Raw genomic sequence first — 20,130 nt, forward strand, 5'->3', positions numbered from 1 at the left:
AACAGAGTTTGTTCCTGAAAGAGGTAGAGGAGGGAGCAGCTGTGCTCACCAGCCACAGGACCCTGGAAAGGAACGGGGGCCTCACGGCAATCTCTGGGTTGAGAGGGGGGCCCTGGCTGCCACAGGTGAGGAGAGACAGTGTGCCCTTCCTGTCTGTCCCCCACCCTGCCTCCCAGGGGCCCTCAGAGAGAAGTGGATTCTGCCCAGGCTTCATTTCTCTTCTAGGTCCCTAGCCTTCAGGGACCTAGAAGGGACTTGCTGGATTCTAGATCCGACTAGAGCTGGGAGCGCTCCATGGGAGTTAGCCCACCCTCTCATTTCACAGAAGAAGAAACTGAGGGAAGGGAGGTAGAATGATGGCCAAGAGTCAAACCAAGGCAGGTCTTCTGATGGACTCTTCTCTTTCCTTTACAGCCACTGCTCCTGGAGAGTCTCACTCAGCCCCAACTCCTACCCCACCCCCAGTCCTGCCCTGACCCATTCAGTAGCTCTGGCCTCTCAGAGGCTTGGAAGCTCACTCCATTCTCCCAGCCTCAGAGGGCCTGGTCATGTGGCATCCGTGAGCCATTTCCCCAGCCCAGCCTCTTGGGTCAGTTTCCCCAGGTTTGCCCAGGCAGCCACCTAGGACCCCTTTGCAGCTCATCTCCAACAAAAACCCACCCCAAGAGCTCCCTATAGTCTCCTCTCCTCCTCCTTTCCTTATCTCTGCCACCATGACCTTCTCAGAGATCCTCGAGAGGGTGGGTAGCCTGGGGCCCTTCCAGATCCTACATGTGTTTCTGCTATCTGTCCCTGTCTTCTTCATGGCCAGCCACAACCTGCTGCAGATCTTTACTGCAGCCACCCCCTCCCACCACTGCCTACCAGCCCATAATGCCTCCTCCCTGGCCTCAGCCCTCCCCATCGGGCCCGACGGAACCCCAGACCGGTGCCGGAGATTCACCTACCCTCTGTTGGAAAGGTCTCTGGGACCATGGAACACTACCCTCCCCAATGAGACTTGGAGCCACACAGAACCCTGCCTGGATGGTTGGGTCTATGATAGGAGTTTGTTCACCTCCACCATCGTGACAGAGGTAAGAAGGGCTAGCCCCTACCCCCCCCCCAGACCTCCCCTAATGGGGTTAGCCTTTCCATAGCACTTATGTCTATATGTAAATCATGTGTTTGATTCTTACAACAACTCTTTGAAGTAGGGATCAATATTATCCCTATTTTGTAGGTGGGAAAACTAAGGCTCAGGTTGCTGAAGGGATTTGCTCAGGGTCAACTCACTAGTAAATGTCTGAGGTGGGCTTCTAGTCCCCATCTTTCTGACATTGCTATTACTGTCATTTCCTTTGGAAGGGAAATGACTCTTTGAAGGACTGTGCTTAAAGCACAAAGATGGGAAGTAAAGTCTGTTCTACAAGTGAAGAAACAGAGGAGCCAAGACTGCCTTGTCCAACCCTAGTCACATAACTGTAACGCCAGTGTTCTTATCTGGATTAGATGACTCTGAAATTTCAGTCAAATCTGTGATTCTAAGTAAGCAAGACTTGAATCCAACTCCTCTTACTCCCACCTCAGAGCTCTTTTCACTGAAGAATCCTGGAGGACCTGGATTCAAATACTGCCTCAGATATTTACTAGCTATATGACCCTGAGAAAGTCACTTCACTCTCTGAGCCTCAAACTTCTAGGAAAATGAAAGACTTCATTCCATCAAATAATCTCATCTCTGTTCCTTCCTAGCTCCTAAATTCTTTCCTGGGTACATCTTCTCCCATTCTGTAAACTGGCCCAGCTCTCTCCACTCTCTGCTTCTCCTTGTCATCAGCCCCCTAATCCAATCAGGTGATTTGGAGCTGGAAGTGGCTTTAGAGCCCAACACCCTCATTTTACATCAGAGGAAACTTGGAGAGGCTGGTCAGATCTTGCCTCTCTCATAAGCATGTGACCTGGACAGGTCCCTCTCTTTCTTCGGGTCTCAGTTTCCTTCTCTACAAAATGAGAGACCTCTGAGGTTCCTCTGAGGTTCAAATTCTTTGACTGTGGACTCAAGTCCAGCTCTCTTGGGGCTCTCTGTACCCCTTCTCCAAGCCCCTTCCCTCTATCCCCTGAGGCAGGGAGCCCATCTTTGTGATCTCTGGGAAAGAAACTCTTGTAACAAAGAAAAAGGTCAAAGCAGCTGGCCTTCTCTTCTCCTAAACTCTCCTCTGCATCAGAAGGGCTCTGCATGACCTTACTGGGCCACTTAAGGCAAGCCTTTTCCAAGGTTTGCTCTCTATGCAAGGAGGGATTTGGATTAGACCCCTCCCCCAGGGTTCCTTCCATTTCTAAGAGTTGGCCAACTCTAAACCTTCCCCTGCTCTGTTCAGGGGCCTCTCCTCTGAGTCCAGAGAGCTGCACCTCCCTTCCCCTCTCCTCCCCTGGGCTCAGTTCCTCCTTAGTCTCTGATCTCCAAGTTTCCCTGGCCTAGTTAGGAGAAAAGCCCCTTCTCTCTCAGTCAGCTGAAATACTTTTGGAATTTTTCAGCAGGAAATTAGAAAAAAAAATCTAAGGGAAAAAATCTCAAACTTACAAAGAATAGAGGAACACAGATTTCAGAGCTGAAAGGAAAGAGTCCAGCATTCAGGAGCCCCCACCCCCGTCTGCTTTCTCTCTCAACAAGGCCTGGTCCCAGGGGCTCCTGGGCCCCTAGGTCCCAAAACTTGCCTTAGAATCCTTGAGGTCTGGGGTGAACTATCTAGTTCTAGTTCAATCTGCTCAATTTACAAAAAAAGAAAACTGAGGCCCAGAATGGGGAGGGGGTAGATAAGATCATACAGGTGACACCGAAAGGCCAACTTGGGTCTCCTCTAGAGCCCACCAGATCTAGTCTTGGAGGTCTCCACAGATTGAACCTATGTCTCCTCTCTGATCCATCCTGGAGAGGGAAGGAAATGATCATCGTTTTACCTGCCTAAGCATCAGCTGTGTTCTTGGAAGAACAGCCTCTCTTCAGCACCCCCCAACATCTTCCCCCCAGCTAGAGCTGGTGTGGAGGAGGAGTTTGGAAAGTTCATTCTAGAAAAATGGGAGGTGATGAGGTGGTGGGGCATCCTTCTAGCTCTGACTCAATGGGTCTGATTATATCGGGGGTCCCCAATGAGGGAACTCCCTGCACAAATGTAACCCCCACAAGAGAATCTAAAAGGAAGGAAGGAAGGAAGGGAGGGAGGGAGGAAGAAAGAAAAAGAAAAAGAAAAAGGGTGGCTTCGGCTCCTGAGAATTTCAGTCTTGCTCAGATGCTCCCCAGTTTGTCAGAGGCAACTCCCCATTAAAACAACTCCTTCATAATAGAGGCTATTTTACTCTCTAGCACCTAGCATGGAACCCAGTATATAGAGGGTGCTTAATAAATGCTTGATGGTTGATCCACTGATTTCAACCAGGGATTAGAGGTCAGTCTTTTATCTACTGTGCAATAGGATATAAGCTCCTTGTGGGCAGGGATTGTTTCTTCTGCACATCTTAGCCTAGAGTCTAGTACATGGTAGGTGGAGAATAAATGGTTTGGGGGTGATTTTTACCACCTCCTTCCCCACCATTGAGCTGCTATTGGGGAAAAAAAAAACATGATTCAGCTCTACCACAAGGTGCTATGTGACCCTGGTCAAATCCTTTCCCCTCTCTGGGCCTCGTTTCCCATCTATACGATGGCAGTTTGGTGATTCCTTCCATATCAAGCATTGTGACTCCCTCGTTCTAGAGTCCCATGACTGGGACGGCAATGAGGGCTTCATTCAGGAGTTGGGACCTGAACTGGACCTTGAAGTCTGAAGATAGAAGGTTCAGAGTAGTGCCCTAATTCCGTCTGCTCAGATCTGATGGGATCACTCTTTTCCTCAAGAAGCTTGATGGTTCCCTATGACTTCCAGGATAAAATACCAACTCTTTTGACATTTAAAACCCTTCCTAACCCAGTTGTCCAGGAACATAAGCCCTACCTGTAGACTCTACTCATCAGACTAGCCTCCTTGCAGTTTCTATTACTCCAAGTTCCACTCCTTATATCCTATCTCAGTGACTTCCTTCCTGAAATGCCCTCCCTCCTCTCCTCCAAACTTTTGAATTCTTGACTTTTTGAAAGATTCTGAACTTAGGCATCTCTTTCTCTGTGGAGTCTTTCCTGGATGAATCCCCAGCTGTAGGGTTTTTTCTCCCTCCTCCAAGTATCTCATACTCACCTTGGATGATGGCTCCCCAGCCATCATGGATTTTTTAAAGGCAGGAGCTAGATTTCTTTTTTTGTTTGCTTGCTTGTTTAACCATTCCTACTGTTCGGCCCACAATAGACATTTAATAAATGTTGGTTGGATTTAATTAAATAACTATTTCTCAGGAACAATATGGCAGAGTGGGGCCATAGCTACCAGGTCATTGACTGGGCACAGAAATGACCCAAGTCTAGAAAATTGTAGTTCAAGACTGGACATAGTGAGAGAATCTTTGGGTATTCTGGGTCAAAGATTCTATTGAACTGAAAGGATCAGAACCCAAATAAAAGAGAGGAGAGAAAAAAGGTAGAGGCTCAGGGCAGTACCTAGGTATGGTCAGCATGGCAGCCATTGCCTTGGACTCTAGATTCCAATTGAACTCGATAGAATGTGCTTATTAAGAGCCTACCAAATAGGAAATATTGGTTATATTGAAAATTAAGGACCCGTGCTGGCTACAAGGGATACAAGACCAAGATATCAAGGCATTTCTACTCTTCAGGACCTTACCTGAAGAGACCTGGAGTGGAAGGCGGAGGTGGGGGAGGAGTGGTGAATAGAGCAGCTATGTGATACTAGAAAGTCACTAAACCTGAACTTCATTTGTAAGTTGAGGTTCAGCCATGGTTGTTGTAAAGCTTCAGTGAGTTAATATTTATAAGTCACTTAGTTCTAGATTAATGTTTGGTTTATTTTGGGGAGGAGGTTGATTCTTCTGAGATTTCTCTCTGGTCCCTTACTCAGAAATGGCGTTTGTCAGTCACCAAGCATTTATTACTATCTGTCACTGAGCTGGTAGTCAGAGAAAGGCCAGTGCAGGCTCACTGCCCTCACAGAGTTTACAATCTAATAGGAACTATGGATTTACAAGATACATAGAGGATGAATTGTTCTCAGACACACAGCACTAGGATAGGGGCTGAGAAAGCCCCCTCAAAGAAGGTATCTTAAAGGAAACTAGGGAGAGAAAGGAGGGAGAGTGTCCTTCTTAGTCTGGTCTGCCTCAGTGAAGCCACTTGACCAGTCAGTGTTTCTGACCATTCTTAGAGGTGGAGAGCTGGGAAATCCTGGCCATGGTGACCTCTGAGGCTGAGAGGCAGGCCAAGTTGGAAAGTGAGTTGGGGTTGGAAATGGAATGGGGAAGCCTCCAGGCCAAATCCTAGTTAATCCCCATCACCTCTGCGCTTGGCTTCACTTTATTCATTAGCAAAATGAGGCTACTGGCCCCGAAGCCTACTCAGAGGCACTAATCTTGGGGCCCTGGGGGGTCTCTCTGTTCCGCAGTGGAATTTGGTGTGTGACTTCCGGCAGCTGAAGGAGATGGCCCAATCTACATACATGGCTGGCATCTTGATTGGAGGGATTGTGTTTGGGGGCTTGTCAGACAGGTGAGGTGAGGGTGCCCGTCTCTTCCACCCCACCCCATCCCAGGTTTAGGGCCCACCTTTCCCACCCTACTCCCAAGGAGGAAAGGTGTTTTCCTCTCAAGTCCTTGGGTCTCATTTTCCTTCTCCAGGTCATTGGCTTGACCTCCAGAAAGGGCCAAGCAAGAGATCAGGCCAGGTGATCTGGACAGCTCCCTGGGCCCCAAACCCTGTGTTGCCAGAGGCCACCAAGTCACTGGTCTGAGGAAATGTCAGAAAATCATTCATTAATCCAAATGTCCAATTGCAAACCATTTCAAAACAGCAATTAGCAGAAGGGTGAAGTCCCAAGAGGAATCTACAAGGCTGGCCCCTATTAGTCAAAGCTCCTGACAAGTCCCTTGTCCCTGTGGGGTGTGGTGTGGGAGGGGAGGGAGGCAGCTGAACCACCTCCTGTGACCTTCTTTCTGTCCCTGTGCAGGTTTGGCCGGAAGCCCATCCTCACCCTGTGCTACCTTCTGCTGGCCATTAGTGGCACCTGCTCGGCCTTCTCCCCCAACTTCCTGACCTACACCATCTTCCGATTCTTGACTGGTTGTAGCCTTTCAGGCATCACCCTTAGTACTGTGATCTTGTGTAAGTGGTCCTTGACCAGTATCTGGCCATCAGTAGGGGAAGGGGCTTTGGGGGAGTGTAGCCTGGGTCTCTGCTTGTAAAAGAAGAGGAATTGGTTTCAGTCCCTGGGTCAGAAAGGGACTTGGATTAAATGAGAGCTCGAGTCCCTTGTTATACATCCTGAGATTCTAGGACCCAGCAAGTCTATGGGTGGAATGAAGCTCAGTGTCCACCATCTTTCCCAAATCTACTCTTTGGGGCAACTTCAGGCAGAGAGCTATGGGGACTGAGAGTGACAAAAAAGGGTGACTGATCCGGTTCCCACCTGGCACCCATTTATCCTCAGGTGTCGAATGGGTGCCCACCCACGTTCGGGCCATCCAGTCTACCATCACCGGCTACTGTTACACTTTCGGTCAATTCATTCTTCCCGGCTTGGCATATGGCATCACCGAGTGGCGATGGCTGCAGTTCATAGTGTCCACTCCATTTTACATCTTCTTCCTTTCCTCTTGGTATGTGCCCCAAGGACCTCCTTTCCCTCCCCACCTCCAACCACCTCCCCTCACACTCACACATCACTTGTTTCCAAGGGACTCCCTGGAGTAGCTAAAGCTACTCTCTTGTCTGCAGTAGTTTAGAAAGTAAGCTCCTACTTCCACCCCAGTTCCCAAACCCAGCTTACCCAATCTTCCTTCTTCTGCCTCATTCCCCTAGAGTATCTCAGCTGTCCAGGATCAACAGCTCTGGGCAACTTGGGATGTTAGCCCAACCCAACCAGGGACACTAAGAGGCCTGTCTCTGAGTCTTCCTCAGAAGGCTGGGCACTGGTTGACTCAGGTTCCTTTTTTAAGGAGTGTCTATTTTCCCAGAGCCCCAAGTGCTTGCTGCTGCCTTTTATTTGTACCCATTTCTGCATTCTATCCTTACATGGCCATATGTGGGTGCCAAGGGACTGGAAAGTCCTTTATGGAGTTCCCCAAAGTAGCCTCTGCTTCTCCTCCAACTAGCTTTCCTCTCAGTGCCAGTGCCTTTATGGGTCAGAAAGTCCCTACCTCTTGTCCAAGTAGGGGTAGGACAGCAGATCAGGAAAGGAAATAGAGTCTGGCCTTCCTGTGTCCTTGACAACAGCTGTGACTCCCAAGAGAATGATGTCACTGGACTTGAGGGACCTGGATTTGGTTTCTGGCTTCAATCCGTGCCGATTGTGTGACCCTGGACAAGTGACATTCCCACCCTAAACCTTAGTTTCTTCATCTGTAGTATAGGATTAATAATCCCAGTACACACCACCCCATGGGATAAACATTACCTTAAAGATCACCCAAAACCTTGGGAAATATTCTTGCTTCTGTTACTTCTTAATCTTTAAGGAAAATTAATTTTACCTGCTGGAGGAATTGGGGAGAAGCCAGAGGCAAGGGAATGGGGGCGGGGGGGAGGGGAGTTGTCATGATGTCCAGATAGTGAGGTGAAACCAAGGAAACTTAGAGCCAACAATGAGTCCTAGGGTCCCGTAAACATGGTATTCTGAACCCTCCACCACTGGGCTACCTAATAAGTCTAAGAACACTGAGCCCCATTCCTATGGCATTTCACAACATCTGCACAACGTCTCTGTTCCTAGGAGCCCCCCATTTGTGAAGCAAGAAGTTGCTTTGGTCCCCTCCCAAGGAGGATAAATGACTTACCCACAATCACTAAACTCTACATGGGGCAAAGTTCATTACATGCACACATTGACTTGTTTGTTTCTGCGAAGTGAGGACGGAGGGGAGGGTGGCGGTGGGTGGTGTTCTCCCCTTTGGAAGGGGAGGTTCCTGGGGGAGTGGCTAAGTAACCTGGCCAAGGTGACATAGCTACTATGGGCCAGAAGTGGGATTCGCATTCAGATCCTTCCTGACTCCAAGTAGCCCCTCTGAGGCCAGAGCAGACTGTGGCACATAAGGAAAGACTGGGATCCTCCATTTCCAGTATGCAGGGGTAGGATTTTGAGGGTGTCCTCACACCCCCTGCCCCTCTCCTGGCCACGGGCCCCCTGCTCATCAGGGAGGTGTGTCCACCATCCCCCTGTGGTTTGACCCCAGCCCCACATGGGGGAAGCCAAAAGGACCCTTCTCTCAGTAGGAAGGACAAGGACAAGGAAGCCTGGGCTCCAGTTTCGGGGCCCCCCCACATTCCTAGGAGGCTAAGATGAGCCATAGCCTCCCCCAGGCTCTTCTCCCTTCCCACCCTTCTGGCATACCAGTCGCTCCACAGCCCCCAGGGGGGCCCAGCTGAGGAAGACACATCCAAGAAAACATGGCCCCAGGCACAGAGGTTGCTTTTGGAAGCGGAAGAATGAAAAGGCAGCTTGTGGGGCCATGGTGTAGCAGGAGGGGGCCACTTGGCCAAGGTCACAGCAACAGCTCATGTTTCCTATCCTATCCCCACAAGTACCCCCTCCCCTCATCCTAGAACACCAGCAGAAGTCCCAGGCCTGATTGGAGATTTAGAGATCATCCACTCCAATCCTGCCCCCCCTCGTTTTACAGATAAGGAAACTGAGGCCCAGTGTGGGAAAGGGACTTACCCCCCAAGAACCCACAAGTCAGTGACTGAGCCGGGATTAGAACAACCTAGGTCTCCTGATTCCCAGACCAGTCCTCTTTCCCACCCAGGTGGGTGGCTGAGTCTGTTCGGTGGCTGGTCCTGTCCGGGAAATCCCCAAGGGCCCTGAAGGAGCTCCGAAGAGTGGCGGCCTTCAATGGCAGGAAGGAGGACGGAGACAAACTCAGCCTGGAGGTAGAGGGGGACTCGGGATTGTAGAAGGGGACATCAGGAGAGGAGTTCTGTCTCTGGGGTGTGGAGTGGGGCTGAGATAACTGGGGAAAGTCCTAGGCTTTCCCCCTCCAAGCCAACTCTTTCTCTTTTCCTAAGATGCCCCTTCAATGAATGTCCATAATTATTAACTTCCTGGCTCAGTAGATACATGATTGGCAGCCAAGAAAGTTAATTTAGTCATAGAGTTCCTGGCAGGGCCAGGTCAGATGGAAGTGTATAACTCACTTAGTCCAAATCCCAAGAGTGACTGGGCAAGGATCAACCTGAGTGTGACTCAAATGGGTCCTTGAGGAATTTACTCCCAACACCTCCTTAGGGCCGGCAGGAAGATAGTACATCAGAATCCTTAATAGAAACAAGAGGGAGTCACCAGTCCCTGAGGCCAGCCTGGACTTCCAGACCAGACATTAGGGAACAGGAGAGAGCTAAGCCAGAAATCTACCCACTGAGGACAGGCAAACTTGATCAACCCCTGCAAAGGTTCTCTAAGCCCCTAGTGTGTACAGAGCCTAGTGCTGGGGTCTAGGAGAGACACAGAATGTAGACAAGCCCCAGAGTCTTCCCTTATGCATTTCCTGTTTTAAGGGACACCAACACAGATAACTCCAGGGATTAAGGCACCCCATTGCATGGTAAGCGGATCAAGGATGTGCGAAGTATAGAACCTCCCAGCTAGGCAAGACCTCAGAAGCTGCCTAATCCCACCACAAGGCGTTAGCTAACTGGTCCCTGCTTCAAGAGGCCAAACCCATGAGCTCCAGAGGGAAACAACACTATTTTGGTTTATTCTGATCATTAGGAAGTTTTTCTTTAGCCTCTGAAATTCAAGAGGAAAGGTCACTAAATTTAAAAGAATCAAGGAAGCTTTCCTGGAAGAAGCATTTATCTTAATATTTAAAACACGAATAGAAATCCAACAGGAGAAAAGGGAGAAAGAGTGTGTTCAGTGGGCAGAGAGAACAGAATGAGCAGAGGCCTGGAGGTGGGAAAGTAGAGGGCAGACAGCTTCAGGAAGGAGAGAGCAAAGGAGTTGTGCTACATCATTGAGGGCAGGATAGATCAAGCTATTCTATTTGCAGATAAAAGGGATCCAGGGAGACATCTTAAACAGAGGACTGATTCTTGGAGCCCATCCCTGCTGATTTCCCCCTGTGGACCCCCTGATTTGGGAGGGAGAGCTCCCAGATCATGAAATCAGGAGAACGGTGCAGATATTATGACTCAAACCCTCTGACTGAACCCTTGATAAAAAACCAATTTTCAGAGGTCCTGGGAGAGCTCAACCCCCATCATGGTACAGGACCAGTTTAATCTGGAAGGTCACATGTCAGATCTAACCCACAGTTCCATTCCCTGGCTTTGCTCCTCCACCTGACGTCCAGGAAGACTGGCCAAAGACTCACAACGTGAGTCCCAGTCGATGACTGGCCCTTGATTCTTTCCTTCCTCCCTACATCCCTCCTACTTAGCTCTCCTGCTTCTTCCCCTTGTCCTTTGTCCTCATCAGCAACCTCACCATCATCTCCAGGTATCTTTCTTTGATGCTCACTGGAGGCTTGAGATTTGCCAAGGGCTCACCAATTCTTTATATTTTTTGAATTGGAACAATTCTTGCAAACAGACTTGCCTGACCGTCCCTTTTTCAAAGATGAGAAATCTAAGGTTCCCTGATTCACCCACCCTTACCTACACTTGTCCAATGAAGATGAGTTTGAGCTGCTCAGAGTTCATTCTTGACATTCCAAGGGGCAGCTGGATGGCACAGTGGATAGAGCAGTGGCCTTGGAAACAGGAGGACAGGAGTTTGAATCCAGCCTCTGACACTTACTAGCTGTGTGACTCTGGGCAGTTCACTTCACCTTGACTGCCTTGCATCTGGGGCCATCTCCAGTCATCCTGATCCATATCTGACCCCTGGACCCAGATGGTTCTGGAGGAGAAACTGAGGCTGGTGACTTAGCACACCCTCCCCCACTCAAATCCAATTCATGTGCTTGTTATGGCATCACCTCCCTGATGTTGTCTTATTCGAGAAGGAAGGACAAATATTATTATTGTCATTATTCAGGCCATTCCAGGACCTTCAGTTACCACTGAGGATCAGTATCATCTCCTATGGAAGCAGTTGTGGAGTTAGGGAAATTTTAGGAGTCCTTTGCCCTGGGGGACTTGGATGGATGCCCATTGGAAATGTATCTTAATCACTGTGGCCCCCACTGGTCTAGAAAATGTGAGTGTAGGATTTCACATACCCACGCCCTCTGGGAAAGAGAAGGAAGGAATCTGGGCTGTAGTATTCTTAGGGTACCCTAAGGTCACAGATACTCAAGGTAACTAACCAGGGTGCTGGCCCTTCTCTGCCCCCAGGAACTGAAACTCAACCTTCATAAGGAGATCTCCTTGGGCAAGTCGTCCTCCAGCATAATCAGCCTCTTCCAAAATCCCATCCTGCGCCGGATATCTTGCTGCATCTGTCTCATTTGGTGAGCTGCACGTTCTGAGGTACCCACAAATTTAGTCTACCACTCTGAGTGTCCACAGACATGTCACTTGTAATGCTAGTTTCTGACATTATCCCTCACCTACCCACTTACATAAAGCCCCCAGTAAAATTTTGGAGGACTCTCATATACAATCTTTCTGACTCATGCCTCCCATTTCATGAAGGGCTATGTGTGGTTCTATATGTGGTTCATTTTTCTCTCCCAATGGGCTTTCAGTTCCCTTACAAGCACTTGGGCTAACAAGTCTTTGAATATAGGATAGATTTTATGTAACCCAAAGAAAATTCAAAACAGGCTGATTCCTGAGTCCTTTGCCAGGAAAATTCTTCTCTCTTTTCCAAGCATCATCAAATGACATCCCATCCCAATCCCTATCCCTTTCAGTGGATCTCACCTTCCCTTGGGACTTAGACAGTTCACACAACTCATTGGACCATTAAATTCACATGGCTCCCTGTTCCCCCATTTTTAATTATCTGAAAGATCAAGGGTCCCCCCACAGGTTTGCACCTTTCCAGTTTCACTGTCCTCTGGGTACAGGGCTCTCTGCTACACCATTCTCCTAGAGCTGACAAGAGGAAAGCTCATGTGGCAGTTAGGGAATGCCACATTACTCAGAGTGCTGGGTCCTGGAGTCAGAAAGACCTGAGTTCAAATGCAGTGTCAGACACTTAGCTGTTTGACCCTGGGAAAATCACTTCACCTGGCTGCCTCAGTTTCCTCACCTGTAAAATGGAGGTCAGAATAGTACCCACCTTGCAGGATTGTTGTGAAGACCAGGTGAGATCATAATTTTAAAGTTCTTTGCACATAGTAAGCACTATATATCATTCCCTCCATCATGGATTTGCCCCTCTCTTTCTGGGTCCCTTACTTGTCCCCTGCCTCCATCTGGGACTAGCTACTCAATGGGTGTAGTTCCCTAGGTTTTCAAGTCTCTTTCCTCCAGAGACTCACCTGGTGATTCCAAAATCCTCTGCTCCTTTTCCTCCCAGGGGTATTGATTCCAAAGTCATCTTTTTTTCTTCCACCCTCCCTTCCCACTCCCTTCCCCTCAGTGGCAAACAAGTCTAGAAAAGTCCATCTTTCTTCTATTGTCTCTATATCCCAAAGGACAAACAAATTCTCCCAATTGAAGGGGACAGTCACATATACCTTCACTCAGATTATCCACAAATTCTTTCTCAGCCTCAGTTTCCTCCTTTAGAAAATGAGGATGGGGGTAGCTAGGTGGTGCAATGGTTAGAGCACTTGCCCGATGGTTAGAGCATTGGCCCTTGAAATCAGGACACTTATTGGTAATGTGATTGGTAATGTGATTCTGGGGCATGTCACCCTATTGTCCCACAAAAAAAAACAAAAAAAAAGAGGAAGAGGGGGAAGAAGAAGAAGAAGAAGAAGAAGAAGAAGAAGAAGAAGAAGAAGAAGAAGAAGGAAGAGGAGGAGGAGAAGGAGGAAGAGGAAGAGGAGAAGGAGGAGGAGGAGATGATGATGATGATGATGATAATGATGATGAAGGAGAAAAAGAAAAAAAGAAGAAGAGATGAGGATAGTAACAACACCTGTTTCGCAGGGTTGTTTTGAGAATCAGATAACAACTACAACTTTTAAAGTCCTCTCTAGATGCACAATTATAGCATTATCTTCGGCTGCAGACTTACAGAAGCAGAGACCTGGAAATCACCCTTTCCCATATGTTGCCCCAGTTTCTACAGCATGAAAGCCCTTTCATCATGACCCTCTAGTGAGGTAGAGAATACATTTTTGCAAATAGGAAATTGAGTTTCTAGGGTTACATATAAGCTGAAGGTGACACAGCTAGGAAGGTAGATAACCAGGACTTGAAGCCAAGGCTTCTAACTTTGCATGCCCTTGAGAACCTTTGGGCTCTGGTGATTCTCATGCTTGTTCCTAGCGAGACTCAATATCTCCTCCCCAGGTTCGCTACAGGATTTGCCTACTACAGCCTGGCCATGGGTGTAGAGGAATTTGGAGTCAATATCTACATGCTCCAGATCATTTTTGGTGGTGTCGATGTCCCTGCCAAGTTCATCTCTGTCCTCTGCCTGAGCTACGTGGGTCGCCGGATCACCCAGGCCATTTGTCTCCTTCTGGCTGGCATTGCCATACTAGCCATCATCTTTGTACCCTCAGGTGAGAAGGTGGGGATGCAGAAGAGAAAGGGCATCTGAGGCCTGATTGAAAGCTTTGGGTTAGGAAAATTCAAGATGCAATGTGTAGACAAGGAAGCAGAGTTCATATATATTAGTGATTTATCCAAAGTCACAGCTTATAAATACTACAGCTAGGATTAGCACCTGTATCCTCTGACTTCAAACTCTTCTCTGCCTCTCATGAGTCTCTGGCATGCCCTGGTCTCAGGCTGGCCCAGACATCCTCTCTCAATCAGTATTCTAGTTGGCAAAGACCCATGGACTCCACCTCCGGGCAGGACTGACCCTGGGCTAATGTCAGTGATGAGGGGCCAGGGAGGGGTTGTTGGTCAACTCTGCCTCAACTAGGCCAAAAGCAAAAGGCGCAGGCTGTCCCAACCCATCTTTCCTATCTGCACCCCATCCCACCCAGTGCTCAAAGTCCCAGGGAGATTTGGAAAGAGAAAGGCTCAAAGCTATTTTTGAAAATTTTTCTATGTTCTCTGTTATTGACAGTAGCACACCCAAGAAACCTAGAAAAGAATGATGATATGTCCTCTATATGTGGACCCCATTATCGTGAGGAATTATCAATATCAGAACTCCTTTCAAAAGTATAGACAAACAACTTGGCCAGAGTTTAGTCTTGGAAAATTGTTTGGGGCCCAGAGAAATGACTCACCCAGGGACACACAGACAGTGTCAGAGGAAGACTTTCCTAACACTGAGGGCAACCCTTTTATCACTAAGCTTCCTCTTACTTAAACATTAATAACAACAACTATAACAATAACAACAATCACTCATGAAGCACTTTAAAATTCACAAGACACTTAGTTTGCATTCTCCCATTGGAGTCTCTCAAAAACTCAATGAGGTGGATACTAGGGGAATTGTACCCATTTTACAGATGAGAAAACAGAAGTTCAGAGAGGTGATAAAACTTGCCCAATGGCACATAGCTTGTATGTGGCAGAGGCAGGATTAAAACCCTGGTCTCTTGTCCCTTACTGCAATATGAAGGTTTTTAGTCCCATCTGAGTTTCCAAGGATCAGAGCCCCAGAGTCCCTACCTCCTTCTAACTCTGCTCCGATTTTTTGTTCTTTCCATTAAGGAAATACAAAATATAAAAATAGTTCCTGTCTATCTTCAAGGAGCTTACCTTTTTTTGCGGGGGGGGGGGGGGTGGGGGATTTGCAAGACAATGGGGTTAAATGACTTGTCCAAGGTCACATAGCTGAGTAAATATTAAAGGTCTGAGGTCAGATTTAAACTCAAGTCCTCCTGACTCCAGGGCTGGTGCTCTATCCACTGTAGCACTTAACAGCCCAGGAGCTTGCATTCTAATGGAGGAAGGGACAGGGAAGGGACAAAGATTCCTAACCCTGAAAAAGTCAAGAGGGAAGCTCGCAGAGGAAAGAGAACTAGGGAAATTCCAGGATAAAGGATTGGAGCATGGAAGAAGAATCCAGAATAGGCTCTGCCAATATTGCCATTTCCTTTTTTAACAGGGCAACTAGCTAGAAAGGTCAAAGCAATGTTTTAGAGATGATGGTTGGATAGGTGATAGAGAGATAGAGAATAGATGGATAAGGTTAGAGAATAGATGATAGACAGAAGATAAATAAAAGATGAATAAATAGTTAGATGTGAGAGAAATAGAGACAGAGGCAGAGGATTTCTTCAATGTATACACCCATGTGAATTTGGTTCTTGAAGAAAGAGTAGATAGATGTAAGTAGAGAGCAATACAATGAGAAGTCCAATGGGGGATTTCCTCATTCTTTAAGCTCAGTCCAATTTAACAGTCACTTGAAGAGTATTTAGAGACAGTTAGGTGGCAAGGTGGAAATCTGCCCTCTGGCATGTCCAAATGATATCATCCTAGACAAGTCATTTGTCTGCCTCAGTTTCCTCATCTATAAAATGAGGATAATAATAGCACCCACTTCCTAGGTTTTTGGAAGAGCCACATGGAAGAGGAAAGAACATTAGATTTGGGGACCCTGGAAAAAGAGAGAGGGTTTGAAGTTGCCAAAGGGTAGGAAAAAGGGAGCAGTTGTAGCAGGAGCTAATAAGAGCATTGTTGAATCCATTTTATTGGAATCTAGAGCTCCAAGTGAGTCCCAAGCTAAGAATCTGGTTCCAGTCTCAGTCTAGAACCTGCCAGGAGTTCCTTTGTCCAGACCCTAATCACACCCAGTCTCTTCCTTATGCCCCCTGACTCCAGCATCTTAGGCATTGCCATGTGCTTCCCCCTAGACATGCCGATGTTAAGGACCAGTCTTGCTGTCTTTGGGAAGGGTTGTCTTTCCAGCTCCTATAACTGCCTCTTCTTATACACCAGTGAGCTGTATCCCACAGTCATCCGGTAAGGACCCTGGCCAAAGATGGGGCAGACCTTATCCCAGGGTGCTGTCAACCTCCAAACTCACTCCCCTTCTGCCTTGCTTCCCACAACCTAACCTCCTGCTCCTTTGGCTCCTTCCAAGGTCCTTCCAGTCTGTGTCACTTTCCAAATTGGGGGATCATCCAGTAGGAATAAGTAACCAACATCTCCACTTCCTCTTGGGAAAACAAAAAGGAATGCCTTAATATGACTCTGGCACTGCCATCTTTCCCATGCCCAGATAATTCATTATCTCTCCAAAAAGACACTGAACTTCCAAGAGCCAAGTACTGGGAAGAGAGAAGGCCCAAAGGGTGTAAGGGAGGGGAGTATGGCTAATCCTCTTGTTGACCCATTCCTCATTCTCCATCCTTCAGTCAAAGTGGAATGGGCCTGGGCAACCTATGTACACGAGTGGGCAGTATGATAGCTCCCCTGGTGAAGATAACAGGCGAAGTGATGCCTTTCATCCCAAATCTCATCTATGGGATCATTCCTATCCTGGGGGGAACTGCTGCCCTCTTCTTGCCAGAGACTCTCAACATGGCCCTTCCAGAGACGATAGAAGATGTGCAGAGACGGTCAGTCAACCTTCCCACTCTCCATGCCCTTCTGATGTCTGGTGGGGGGGGGTCCCCACTCCTCAGTGCCCCCTGAAGGAGCCTAGTTGACTAACTATTTGTACCTCTAGTTGAGGCTTCAAGGGTAGTCTAGGAGACAAGAAAATAGCTATGTGATTTCTTCTACCAAGGGAGACTCAGATGCTATATCCAGGTAGGACCCACTCCTTATCCCACCCCCAAGACAGAACAACCCTTGGCCTCACTTGTATTCTCCATTTTCTCAGATATCTGACTCATACAGAAAGCCTAATGGGTTGGTGGAGAAGGGGGTGGTAAAAGAGATAAAGTAGAATGGAGGGTTATATTCCCCCTGATGAGGGTGACCTTAGGGAGAAACCATGAGAGGGGATCTGAGTCTATGTTTTCTGTCCTCCTGCCCCCAATTCTCAGGAAAAAGCCAAAGGAAGAGACAGAGGTTCAGAATATCCCTCTTCAATCCTGTGAACCTGACAAAGAAACCAGCTGAAAGAAGAACGTTGGCCAGTGTCACCTGATGGGAGGTCCCCTTTCCCTGTTCTCACCAAGGACTATACTGGATCCCTAGAACTCAACTATGGCCCTGGTTTATCTTCCACCCAGTCTGGGCTTGTCATGTCCTTTGTCATCCAGAGCTCCTGCTTCATCCTACCCCCACCCTAGAAGTTTTGGACAGAGCCTGGAATGCCTGAGACCCTACATAGAGACTGGACAAAGAAATTATCTGCCCCAGGTGGGGCTCTCCCTGTCTCTCTCACATATACATACACTCCCCCTCCTATCAACCCCACTTGTAGGATGGAAGGATTTAGAGCTGGGAGGACCCTTAGAAAGAGACCATGGCAACCAACAAGGGAGTGAGCCTGGAAGCCAAGGACCTCAGTTTGTTTCTTGCCTTTGCCATGTTATCTAGGTGTCTTTGGACAAAAGAGGTCTGTTTCCTCATCTGTCAAATGAGGAGGTTGGAATAAATAACTTTTCTGGTCCCCTCCAACTCTAAATTTATGACCCTGTGGACCCCCAACCTCCAATTTGTGGATGAGAAAAAGAAGGTCAAGAAATGGATGAACAAAGTGAGCACTAATAACTAAACTGAAATTCAAATCCAAAGCCCCTGTCTCCTGATCCCTGCACCATACTGCCAACTCCCTCTGCCCAGGTTGCTAAAGTGACCAGTCCTCCCTGTTCCTGTCCTCAAACTCCAAACCCTAGGCTATTCTTCCCTGAGCCTTGGGTCTGGCTGGTCTTTCTGGATCCCTGATCAGATATCAAACATCTTCCTTACTTCCCCACTGTCCCAGCACTTGTGCCCCCTCCCAGACTTTTGGCATTAGTACCAAGGCCCTGCTAGCCCTGCCTCTAAGAATCTAGCCTTTCTCCCCAAGAGCATTAAATATTTAAGAGTGATAGGGTCTGGGAGAGGGGGAGTTGACTATACTGTGTATGTGTATGCATATGTGTGTGTGGTGTGTACATGAGATAGGCCGAAAGAGACAGACACAGAGACAGAGAGAGACACAGAATCAGAGACACAAAATCAAAGATGCAGAAACAGAGAGAGACAGAGATGGACTTACAATAGCCCCTAGGCAATCAAGAAACTTGCTAGTTCCCTCTCCTACAAAGAAAGCAATCAAAGAATGGAGAATTCCTCATGTGAACACAGGAAAGAGAGAATTCTTTTACAAAGACCAGGCCCCTGGGGTCCAGTGGTTCCAGATTTTTAGAGTGTGTTCAAGAACAGACAACCATGTTCCATGAGCAACAGAAAACCATATGCCTGAGCAGACATGAACAAAATTTTTAGTATTCTTCTTAAATAAAAATTCCAACACATTCCAGATGAATGGTATCATTGAAAAAGAATTAGAACCAAAGAATATCAAAACAAGTCTCATGGGATCCTAGGTCTACAGTTGAACAGACTTTAATTAGCCTTGAAGATGGGGAAACTGAGGCCCAGGAACAATAAATGTTTTACCCAAGTTCACTTAGATTGTAAACACACAGTTTCTCTGATGGCAGAGTCAATCAAGTGTTCATTATCTACCTTGTGCCAGGGACTATGTGTTAAATATCATGAACAAAAAATGAGGCCACTCTGATTCACACTGGGTTTAAATTCCAATTAGGCAGACAACAAGAATAAATATAGACAAATATTCCCTGATGGCTCCATAGTGTATAGAGTGCCAGACCTGGACTTAGGAAGACTCTTCTTTGTGAGCTCAAGTCCAACCTCAGATAGTTACCAACTGTATGACCCTGAGTTGGTCACTTAACCCTATTTACCTTGGTTTCCTCATCTGTAAGAACAAGCTGAAAAGGGGTGGCTAGGTGGCGTAGTGGATAAAGCACCAGCCTTGGAGTCAGGAGTACCTGGGTTCAAATCCGGTCTCAGACACTTAATAATTACCTAGCTGTGTGGCCTTGGGCAAGCCACTTAACCCCATTTGCCTTGCAAAAAAAAAAAAAAAAAAGAATGAGCTGAAAAAGGAAATGCCAAACCACTACAGTATCTTTGCCAAGAAAATCCCAAATGAGTTGTCAAAGAGTCAAACATGAATGAAAGGACTGAACAACAACATAGTATGACCATAAAGTGAATAAATACCAATAAATACCAACAAATACCAATAAATACCAATAAATACCAATAAATACCAATCACAGAACCAACTTCTCTCTAGAAAGAATTCCCACTCTAAGATGGCCAACATGGAATAATTCAGTCTCTGATTAAAGACTTCCAAGAAGAGGGTTACCACCACCTCTCAAGGCTTCCTATTCCATTTCAGGTCACCCCTTCTCCAAACTAAAGATTCCCAGCCTTTTCAAACAATCCCCAAATGAAAAGGAGTCAAAGTCCTTCACTGGCTGGTTGCCTTTCTGTGGACATTATTCCAGATGATCAGTGTCTTAAGACTATGGTATTGTGACAGGTGAAAGAGAAGATGATTGAAGAAACAAAGATTCGAGCTTTGGGCATATCAATTTCTAAGCAAGTCCTGCTAAGTACATAAAAAATAGTCAGTTTAGGGATGAACCTCAAATACAGCAGGAGACAGACATGTATACATCAAAAACAATCAAATAAGAACCACTGCTTAAAAGAAAACAATTAACCAGAATACATCAGTTAATCTGATTTCTAATTAGAGGGAAGATTAGGGGCTTTCCAAATTGGGAAGGGGAGAGTGATCAGGTGCAATTCCATGAATTCAGAAAAAAAAAAACAATGTCACACACACCCTAAGTGCCTATAAACACTAAGAACATGGAAATAATAACCGATTGATCAATATGGGGTCAGTTTTCAAATAAAATATAGAGACTGGTATAATTGTAAGAAAAACTTTTGGAATCTTCTTTGGATCTGACTCAGTTTCTGGTCAACATTATCTAAGTCCAAGTAGAGATGGTTCAATTTCCCAGTGATGC

General features: G+C 47.1%; 1 protein-coding gene across 1 annotated transcript; it reads left to right on the forward strand.

The window, feature by feature from the left end:
- The first annotated feature begins 22 nt into the window (after positions 1-22).
- Positions 23-20,130, forward strand: SLC22A8 (solute carrier family 22 member 8). Its single transcript, XM_074231241.1, has 11 exons — positions 23-125; positions 415-1,076; positions 5,526-5,629; positions 6,087-6,241; positions 6,567-6,735; positions 8,881-9,004; positions 11,411-11,526; positions 13,487-13,701; positions 15,964-16,072; positions 16,468-16,671; positions 17,104-20,130. Exons 2-11 carry the CDS (start codon positions 714-716, stop codon positions 17,177-17,179), a joined length of 1,635 nt encoding a protein of 544 aa, XP_074087342.1. The 5' UTR covers positions 23-125; positions 415-713; the 3' UTR covers positions 17,180-20,130.

This window comes from Macrotis lagotis, chromosome 3 (assembly GCF_037893015.1).
Source record: "Macrotis lagotis isolate mMagLag1 chromosome 3, bilby.v1.9.chrom.fasta, whole genome shotgun sequence".
Taxonomy (NCBI): Eukaryota; Metazoa; Chordata; class Mammalia; order Peramelemorphia; family Peramelidae; genus Macrotis; species Macrotis lagotis.